Genomic DNA, 10,545 nt, shown 5'->3' with positions numbered 1-10,545 from the left:
TTGTGAAAATACACTGTTGTTTATTATGCTCTCATTACGTAGTCACTCTGTTAGACAGTAGAAGTTTGCCACTATTTAAATAGTTCTCAATTGTTGTGTCTGTGCCTATCTGTGATCAATGGAATAGAACATCCTCTTTTAATTCGTTTATTTTTATTTCAGAATGAAATTTATATTTAATTCCATGTACACATGTGATATGCAGATGCAAAACTCTCCAATAGTGTGTGATTGCGGCCCGCAATTCGGCGCGCTCCTGAATGTGGGCATTCACATTCAGGCCCCCCTTCGAGCATCCCATTGGTTCCTGCAAGAACGCCCTCCTCAAGCATCGCATTGGTTCCTGCATGAACACCTCCAATCGAGCGCGCCATCTTCATGCTTGTGTGAGACTTTTGATATTTTGGATTTCCCTTGATTGTCTAAGCAATTAAAATGTGGGTCAAAAGGGAAATAGTATTATCCAAGCTTTTCAGTGGTGAAGGACACTATCTACCTGTGTCCTAGCTACTGTTGATGATTAACTTACAGGAGAGTGAGACCAAATCATGGACGCTGGACAGAGTGGAATCAAGTATAGCAAAAAGGCAGTTTATTAAGGTCAAAGATATCTTGTCCTAGCAGTTTAACGTGCACGGACCTGATTCATATAGCTCAACATGGAGTTGAGTCTTGTCGTGGTGGTCTTCTGACTGGTCCCGAAGAGTTGGAGGCGGGCCTGCTCCAGCCAGAGCAGGAGCCCCAATGGTGCACAGCAGAGTCCTATGCTCTTGGTACCCAACCAGTAGAGGGGGGGTGGAGTGTGTGTGTGTCCAGGAGTCGTGAGATAAGGGGAACTGAAACTGGCAGTTTATGGCTGGGGGTAGGGTGCTTCCTGTTTGGACAGGGGTGCGTGCAATGACTTGAGTCAAGCGGATAAGTTTGGCACTGTATAATATATGAGCTATGTGTATGAATATATGTATATATGACAAATCCCCCTCTTCACATCTTTTAAGACGTGAAAACTATAGCAGAAACGAGAAGGAGGATATAACGAAAACAAGAAACCCCTCTATTATGCAGCGAAACTAGGCAATAAGGTGGTGCTTCTAACCTTGTATGGAGTGCATTGTTGGTCTGTAGGTGTAATTCTGCGTTTGGGACGGGAGTGATTGGAGTGAGTGATGTTAGGGACGGTGTCAGGGATAGGGGACTGGGTAAGTGTACGTGATGTGGTAGGGTGTGATAGTTGTTCTATTAACCATGTGAAAGTGCCCAGGGACACCTCAAATATCAGTAGGAATATCACAAACAAAGGCCCAGATATTCCTAGCCTTGCCTAGGGAGAGAGAAATATCCCTCTAACTGGGCGAGGTTCCTTTGTCAGGGGAGATGGAGTTTGATACTCCATCACCTGAGTCAGGAGTGTCTTAATTTGGTATCGAATTAAACTACTCAAATCAGCTCAGACTTCAGTCAGTGTTCTGGAAGGAGTTGGGGCTGGGGTGCAATGTGTAAGGTGGTGCCAAGGTGCGCCTGATTTACCTTTGACCTGGACTGAGTGTGAAGTAACCTCCTTCACTTCGTACGGTCCAGTCCACCTGGGTTCCAGCCACTTTCTCTTGTGGACTTTAACCCTCACCCAGTCACCAACCTTTACCTTCAGTGGTGGCGTGTCCCCCGGCAGCTCCCCCTCCTGGACCTTGTGAATCTGGGTAGAGAGTGCTGCAGAGAGAACCGTCAGTTTTTTCACATAATCAGACATTACAATTTGTTGTACATCAAGGGCGGGCATATGACCTCCCTCCCTTGGTGGACCAGGCATGACTCTTCCAGTCATTATCTCATGAGGAAAGAGATGGGTGCCTGCTCCTGGTGAGGCTCTCATGGCCATCAACGCCAGAGGCAGGGCTTCAACCCATGTCAACTTTGAACCTGCACACACTTTAGCTATCTTAGCTTTCAACTTTTGGTTTGACGTTCCACCAGACCTTGAGATTGGGGCCTGTACACAGATCCAAATCTGTGTGTTATGCCAAATCTTTCTTCCACCTGTCATAGGTGTTTGTTACTGAAATGTGAGCCATTTGTCAAATTTGATTTGTCTTGGGATGCCATACCTGGGTATTAGTTTGGTTTGTAGCCACTTAACGACTGACCTAGCATCCCCCTTTGCTGTTGGTATTGCTTCTACCCATTTGGAGAACCTATCTACCATAACTAGGAGATAGCGTTTGCCTTTAGATACATTGTCGGGGCCCATGTCGGTGTAGTCTATACTAATGTCCTGAAAACATGCATTAGGTACTGGGTATGAGCCCATTGGTTTTTGATATGGTTTCTTTGGGTTGTGGCTGCCACATATGTTGCATTCTTCACAAAATAAGTCAGTCATTTCTTTCATGTGAGGGTGCCACCAGATGTGCGAGACCTTTTGGAGGGTCTTTAGTTTGCCTTCGTGTGTAGGGCCATGTGCTTCTCGTAAAAGTTCTGGACAAAGGTTTGCTGGGGCTACCAGTCTGCCGTCGTGGCATCTCCATAGTTCATCTGGTCCTTTGGTCGCCCCTTTCTGTGCCCAGACTGAGTGTTCATATGGTCCTGCTGAGTGTTGTAGCACCACTATGTCTTGCTGGGTATGCTCTGTTTGTGATAGCTGTGGTCGCAGTATCATCTGTTTGGGAGCGTAACCTCCAGCCTTCTTGGCTGCTTTATCGGCTGCATCATTTCCCGCACTGATCCTGGTTTTCAATTGCTGGTGTCCTTTACACTTCATGATGGCTACCTTCGCCGGTAGTGATACCGATGCTATTAGTTTCTCCATCTGTGTCTTGTGTTTGATGGGGAGGTTTCCTGTTGTAGTGAAGTTCCTTCTTACCCACTGTGGTCCATCCGTGTGGACTGCTCCATGGGCATACGCTGAGTCTGTGTACATGTTCACAGTCTTTCCTTTTGCTCTGATGAGGGCCTGCGTCAATCCGATGATTTCAGCTAATTGGGCAGATGCTGGTTGAAGGATGATGGCTGATTCAAGGGTGACATATGAGCCGTCTGGGAGTTGCTGTACCACCGCATAGGCTGCTATGTTTCCTTCTTCTCCTTTGTAGCAGCAGCCATCAGTGTACAGCCATTGGTCGGGATTAGTCAGTGGTTCATTCTTCAGGTCTGGTCTCAGTTTTAGTTCTTGTGCCGCTCTTTCAGCACAAGAGTGGGGCAGTCCTTCTTCTGCGTTGAGTGCATCTGCCATGTTTTTGTCGGTGTTCACAAACGTGATATGTGACTGTGTGCATTAGTTCTGGATCTTGGTTTTTCTTTCAGCACTGAACGTTTATTCTTTACTCATCAGATACGCAGCGACGCCATGGTGGGTGTGGATCTCCAATGGATGACACATCACGAGGTGAGCTGTTTTTTTTCAATAGCTTTTGCTACTGCAGCAACGTATCTGGAACATGTTGTCTGTCCTACCTCAATGTGGTCAAGTTTTGAGGAGTGGTACATCAATACCTTTCTCTCCCCCTCTTGTTTCTGGAATAGGACGGACGAGGTGAATCCTTCCTTTTCAGAAACATCCAAATGGAACTTAATGTTGTAGTCAGGTGCAATCAGCGCTGCTGCCGCTGATAGATCTGTTTTCAGGAGTGCAAAGGCTGTTGAGGCTTCAGCCGTCCAGGCCAGGGGTGCATGGAGGTCCCTTGGTCGTAGGATGATCGGTGCTGCCACCCCCTCTGGGCCACACACAATGGTACAACACCTGATAGGTGGGGTCAGGTGCATCATGTCTTCGTCCCAGTCTTCAGTGTAGGGGCAGTCATCAGTGTCTCAGCTTGGGGAGTCTTATACGGGTGCAGAGTGTAGATTTGAGCTTTCAGTTGGTTGAACTTAAGCTGGATGTGAGGGGTGGCAGGCCCTGTGGGTAGGCATTTTAGCCAGTGGACTTCTTGGGTTTCAGACAGCGTGGGCGTCGGCAGGAGTGGCATCATCATAATTCTTACTGGGCGATCAGGTGTTGAAGAGGGAGGGTTGGTGGATACTTCCACTCCACTTTCAGTAAGATATATGGTGCACCCCATTTTGCATAAGAGGTCCCGTCCTAGTAGGTTGATCGGGCATTTTGGACAGTACAGGAACTGGTGTTTCAACTGACATTTCTCCCAGGAGAATGTTAAAGGGATAGTGCGGCTTTGAGCCTCAGGTGATCCCGTGACCCCTACCACCGATATGGAATTAGATGACAGCATTTGAGGGAACTTGATAGTAGAATAGGTGCATCCTGTGTCTACCAGGAACTGATGGGGAACACCCTCAACTTCACATATCATAGTTGGTTCAGTGTGTAGTTGAAAATGTTGGCTCTCCCTCCTGCCGCAGGTGGTGGGCATCTTCATGGCCAGGGCATGGTGTCCCCAGCCATTCCCTGGAACTGCGGTTGGTTGTATCCTCCCTGCTGCTGTTGCATGTGAGTAGGTCCGGGGTGGTTGTATGCAGGTGCTGACTGCTGCAGGTGACTGGGTCCTGGTTGAGGGTGTTGCAGGGGTGGGTGTCCCCCACTTCCTCTTCCACGTCCCCTACCTCTCCATAGGTGTTGCTGAGTGGAGAGTGGCTGTTGACAATCCCGTGAATAATGGCCAGGAGTTCCACAGTTGTAGCACACCCCTCTGGGTGGACCGGTATAGGTGCCCCGTTGAGCCCATTGTGACTGTTGCTGTTGCAGGATATACTGCTGTGGGGGAGGGTATTGGGGTGGTGGCTGCAGACATTTTATCTAGTTCGTCTGATAATGTGTATAATGCGTTATTTAGGTATATTCAATCCTTACTATGTGGTGTTTATTTCTATCGTTGTATGCTTAGCCCGTCCCTGGTCGAGACCAGGGATGTACTGCGGTGCTGGCTCAGGCTTATCTCTTCCACCCCCACCCTCGCATACAAAGGGGGTTATCAGTATGTGACGCCCAACCACGTGTGTGTTTCTCCGGTATTTTATTTGAATTTGTTCAGCGATTTATTTAGGTATTTTCTAGAAATGATTCGGTGATTTCCTTTTGGAACGATGTATCAGTGAATTTAGGCGATTCTATAACAATTGTCAGAATAATTCTATCTCTGTAGGAATACCAACAGCGGAAAGAGGGAAAAAAGAAACAGTCAATATTTTAGCACGGCGGCTGGGTTAATTCACAGCTCGGCGACTGGTAAGAACAGTATTCAGCTCAGTGTCCGTCAATATTACACCGTTTATCTATTCACAGTATGGCAATCATTCCCCAACAACTGTTTTGTCTGAATTGGGCACAACAAATTCGCGGAACGTCAAATCTGGTTATATTAAATATAGTTTGATGTGCAATGGTCACATCATTCTCGATCTCTGTCTTGTGGAACGCCAAATTTACATGTACTATATCTATTCGACTACACCTCTAACATAACCAATTAAACAGTTTACAACTTATTTAATAGGATCTTTTACATGCAGATTCAGTCGATCTATTAATTAAATTTACATGTACTATATCTATTCGACTACACCTCTAACATAACCAATTAAACAGTTTACAACTTATGTAATAGGATCTTTTACATGCAGATTCAGTCGATCTATTAATTAACTACACCTCTAACACAACCAATTAAACAATATACCACTTATTTAATAGGATCTTTTACATGCAGATTCAGTTAATTATCTGTTTAACCATGCCTTGATTTCTTAAAAGCAATTTAACAGCAATTCATACTCACGCTCAGTACTACTGATCAAAATTTGGCAATTGACTAAAATATAATATGCAGATTTTTGATTTAACAGGCTCTGCTTACCTTTTATGTCGTGCGCTCTGATCAGTTTCCTGAGGCAAGTTGAATAGCCGAATACTCCTAGCGAGAGGTCACCCTTCCGTTTGGTTTGCACCCAATGATTTGTCTCCTCTCACATCCACTTGTCCTAGATAGAATTCAGATGTTTAAACCATCCTCTGCTACCAAGTTTTGTTGATGATTAACTTACAGGAGAGTGAGACCAAATCATGGACGCTGGACAGAGTGGAATCAAGTATAGCAAAAAGGCAGTTTATTAAGGTCAAAGATATCTTGTCCTAGCAGTTTAACGTGCACGGACCTGATTCATATAGTTCAAAATGGAGTTAGCTGAAAAAGGGACCTAAACAAAGGTTACAACAGTTTTTATACATAGAATAATGTAGGTGGAGTCTTGTCGTGGTGGTCTTCTGACTGGTCCCGAAGAGTTGGAGGCGGGCCTGCTCCAGCCAGAGCAGGAGCCCCAATGGTGCACAGCAGAGTCCTCTGCTCTTGGCACCCGACCAGTAGAGGGGGGTGGAGTGTGTGTGTGTCCAGGAGTCGTGAGATAAGGGGAACTGAAACTGGCAGTTTATGGCTGGGGGTAGGGTGCTTCCTGTTTGGACAGGGGTGCGTGCAATGACTGGAGTCAAGCGGATAAGTTTGGCGCTGTATAATATATGAGCTATGTGTATGAATATATGTATATATGACACTACCGATGTCGCTCCCGCCTGCTGTGTACTGGAGACCTCCATGCTAGCTAGCTAGCACACAGTGTCCTTCACTTCCGCCTGCCGAACACCTGCCCTCTGCATTAACACAAGTGTGGGAAAGCAGTGCCCGACAGGCACCCGCGCGAAGATGTTACGAGAATTTTGTTCTCAATGTTCTTAAACTGAACTTCAATTAAACTACTCAGCAACCCAGAGTTTGTAAGATTCTGGTTGAATGAAACAGACAGAGTCCCAGCTTAAAATAGTCAAAATGTTTATTCACGAGAGCTCTAAAAATCATACAATGCACATGGCCTTTTCTACCTCACATTTGGTCATAACATACACTTTATAAATGCCCCTCCTCTCATCTAACTCTGTCACAATGTTCAACTTCGATAGCTCCTTCGGTTAAACTGGGTTCCTCTATATGTCTGCAACTGACAGGTCGAGCTCTAAACAGGAAACCTCTGCGGTTACTCAGTGCCTGACTTACTTCTCTTCTCGGGACACAGTCTAGTCTATAAGATCAAATCCTTACAGACATGTTCCATCCTAGAATTGTTAATATTTCTCTAATCTACTTTGAATACACACACACACATGTTAAATGTCCCTTTCTATTATTTGGCGTTCACTCAATAAATGAATGCTTTTGTACAAGTCTTCTCTAACTGGTCATTGCTTATCATATTCTTCAACATGTTTCCTAATCTACAACAAGCCTAATGGCTCTTTCCCTCTGTGGGTGAGGAGACCCCCCTTCCTGTTCTCAGTTTCACAGATGTCACAATACATTGAGTGGTTGTTTTAACTTTTTGTCCTTAACTTATATAATTTCTATGTCAGAACACTGTCTACTGATGTCCTAGCTAGCTACGTATCCCGCCTCCCGCCTGATGTGTACCGGATTCCAGTGTCCTTCGATCCCGCCTGCCCTCACCGTTGTTAACAAAAATGCGGGAAAGTAGTGCCCGACAGGCAGTCCCGAAAGACATTAGCTGTGTTCGAATTCTCATTCTAACCATACTATTTGAGATGTAATTTGAGTATGTAGAATGCTTATCGGTCATAGTATGGATATAGTTAGTATGCCAAAAGTTCCCAGATGTCATACTAAATTTGCCTAAATATGGAGTATTTAAATAAATCAATAATTGGGTGTGTTTGTTAATTCAATCTGGAGTGCCAAAGTGTGCTCTTGGCATTCGTAAATTCTGAGCATTTTGCTCTCGGAGCGTTCAGAGATCTCTGGCCGAGGAGTAGGGTTGATCCGAGCGTTCTGACCTCACAACGGCAGTCAAGCACCCTAGCTAACAGGCTAAAGTTGGCTACAATGTGTCTGTGTCTTTTTGTTGGGGGAGGACGTGGTGGGGGCTGGGCTGGCAATTGCTGAATTGGCAGTTATGGTTGGTGGGGGCTGTGCCCAGAGTTGGTGCTGGTGTTGTGGCTTGGACCGGGAATTGTGCTGGGACCGGGGGGAAAAGGAACCAGGTACCGGGAACTGGGGCTGCTGCAAGTGCTGGGTCGGGATCTGGGTCTGTAGAGGGGAGGAAGGACAACAGGAGGAGCAAGCAGACACACAAAGGGGCCCTAGACTGAGATGTCAATGGTGGTACTTCCCTGTGGTCCGCTCGCTCCGGGTGAAGGTTTGGTGTTGTGTCTCCACACCTCGTTTGGTGGGTTTATGCTGGAAACCGGGATCTGGACTGGTGCTTGGGCTAGTGCTGAGTCTGCAGAGGGGAGCGGAGAGGAGCCCTAGACCCAGAGGTCATTTGTGGCATTCCCCTTTGGTCCCGCGAGGCTGGAAATGAAGACAGGAGGACGGGTCTGGGGTTTGTCTTGGTCGGCTGGAAGGATGGTGATCCTCCACCTCAGGGTCGTTCGCTCCACAGTTTGTTGCTGGTAGAACCTGTTGTACTTTTTCTCCCACAGGACCTGCTTGATGGTACCGATGATCCTTCACTGCTGGCGGAGCTGAGTGGTGGTGCATCCACCAGGTGGACCGTTCAGGATGTTCTTCGCTGTCAAGTGAGGTATGGTCAGCAACCTGTTGAGGGAGATAGAACAAACGGGGCCCAAACCCGACTGGCCATGGTACACTCAGCAAACAGGTGGTAGATGTTTTCAGTATCAGTACATCCATGGGGGCAGCTCTCTGTATGTGCTATGTGCTGTCTATACATTCATTTCCTAGTGGGGAGGCAACTATGAACAGCTTTCCATGAGAGTTCTTTCTGTAAGTTTGTAATGCCATGGTGATTGATGTTTAACCATGCCTGTTGTGGGTCCACGGCTGAGCTGGCTCAAAGGTGTGCAATGGTGTCCTTGGAGCGGATGTGGGTCATGATGTCCTTGTACTTCCAGGACGCCAGACCAGCCGAGGGCAGACCTGACCTGCAGGCAAGATATCTCCACGTCTTGTACACCTGTGGGGGGTCCCAGCAATAGGGTACAGTGTGGTCGATGGTTCTGAGGATGCGGGTAGCAAAGTTCTGTTTGAAGTAGCTGGCTTTTCTGTCTGTCTTGTGGATGTTGGTGACCAAGTTGGATAGTCCCTGTGCCCTAATGATGTTGAGGATGTCTGGGACCCCCTCCCCACCGTTCTCAACTGCATTGTAAAGGGTGCTGCGCTTGAGTCACTTCATCTGTCTCCCCCAGAGAAAGATGAACATCATGCATTCTATCTTCTTGCTGATCGCTCTGTCTGGGGGAAACACCCTGCCTAGGTACAGGAGAATGGGGAGAACGATTGCCTTCAAGAGCAGGATCTTACCCGTCATTGTGAGGGATCATGCGCTTCATTCACAGTCTTGGACATGGCGGATGGTCTCCTCTCAGCTGACGGAGCCATCTCCATCCCTCTGGAAGGTGACCCCAAGCAGCTTGATGGTGTCTGTTTTGACAGGGAAAGAGGTGGTGAGAGTCTCATACCAGTAAAATAAAATAACATTTTATTTGTCACATACACATGGTTAGCAGATGTTAATGTGAGTGTAGCGAAATGCTTGTGCTTCTAGTTCCGACAATGCAGTAATAGCCAATGAGTAATCTAACCTAACAATTCCAAAACTACTACCTTATACACACAAGTGTAAAGGGATAAAGAATATGTACATAAAGAATAATGAATGAGTACAGAACGGTACAGAACGGCATAGGCAAGATATAGTAGATGGTATCGAGTACAGTATATACAGTGGGGCAAAAAGTATTTAGTCAGCCACCAATTGTGCAAGTTCTCCCACTTAAAAAGTTGAGAGGCCTGTAATTTTCATCATAGGTACACTTCAACTATGACAGACAAAATGAGAAGAAAAAAAATCAGAAAATCACATTGTAGGATTTTTTATGAATTTATTTGCAAATGATGGTGGAAAATAAGTATAACTCTGGTTAACACCAACACTTTTACACCACTGAGGGTTAGTTTCACTCTTACAGAGTGAATGTAACTCTTGAATCGACACTAGACATTTTACACTGAAAAAAATCAACACTGGCCAATTTGCTGTGCAGGAAATATTTCTGAATATTTATAACTCAGAATAACCAAACCAATTAGACCACATGTTTGTGTTGCTTTTAGTGATGTTTTCTATTGTCATTTCGTGACAGAGAGCTGAGGTCATTCAGAACATCATATATCATGTGAGGTGTTTATAATGGATGTTATTAAGGAGTTATTACCACTCTCCTGGGTTTTTCAATTATCTTTATTCTTCTTTCATATTTGATGTAGTTATGTATAAACATGATGAGGTTATAACCCATTAATATATTAGCTTTTTCAATTATATAAATATATTTATGCCTATATTAGGTCAAAGCAAACATTTCCTGTTGATGTGGTGGAGCTCTTTTTCCCCACTCTCATTATTTATACCCCACATAAATGTTGATTGGTTAACACATATTTTGTATCCTTGCTTTTATTAAGATAGGTCAACTGTGAAAAAGTTGTCATCCAATCAGCTAAAAGAGTGCCGGTATGTTACTGATCCATCGCCTGGCAGCATATTTTCACATTTTCATGATCTAGTTTCACTGAA

At 45.5% G+C, this 10,545-nt stretch overlaps 1 protein-coding gene across 1 annotated transcript; it reads right to left on the bottom strand.

Moving 5' to 3' along the window:
- Positions 1–1,692: 1,692 nt before the first annotated feature.
- On the bottom strand, positions 1,693–9,706 carry LOC110494244. The gene is made up of 2 exons (XM_021569161.2): positions 9,270–9,706; positions 1,693–8,890 (listed from the first exon to the last, which is right to left on the bottom strand). Exon 2 carries the CDS (start codon positions 3,224–3,226, stop codon positions 2,051–2,053), a length of 1,176 nt encoding a protein of 391 aa, XP_021424836.1. The 5' UTR covers positions 3,227–8,890; positions 9,270–9,706; the 3' UTR covers positions 1,693–2,050.
- Between the last annotated feature and the right edge of the window lie 839 nt (positions 9,707–10,545).

The sequence above is a fragment of the Oncorhynchus mykiss genome, chromosome 17 (genome assembly GCF_013265735.2).
Source record: "Oncorhynchus mykiss isolate Arlee chromosome 17, USDA_OmykA_1.1, whole genome shotgun sequence".
NCBI lineage: Eukaryota > Metazoa > Chordata > Actinopteri > Salmoniformes > Salmonidae > Oncorhynchus > Oncorhynchus mykiss.
Note: the sequence above shows the minus strand (reverse complement) of the source record. Positions and strands in the feature narration are given on the sequence as shown.

Bases quoted from the DNA above. Each gene is read 5' to 3' on its own strand.
- LOC110494244 (XM_021569161.2), bottom strand. From the start codon at position 3,226: ATGGCAGATGCACTCAACGCAGAAGAAGGACTGCCCCACTCTTGTGCT.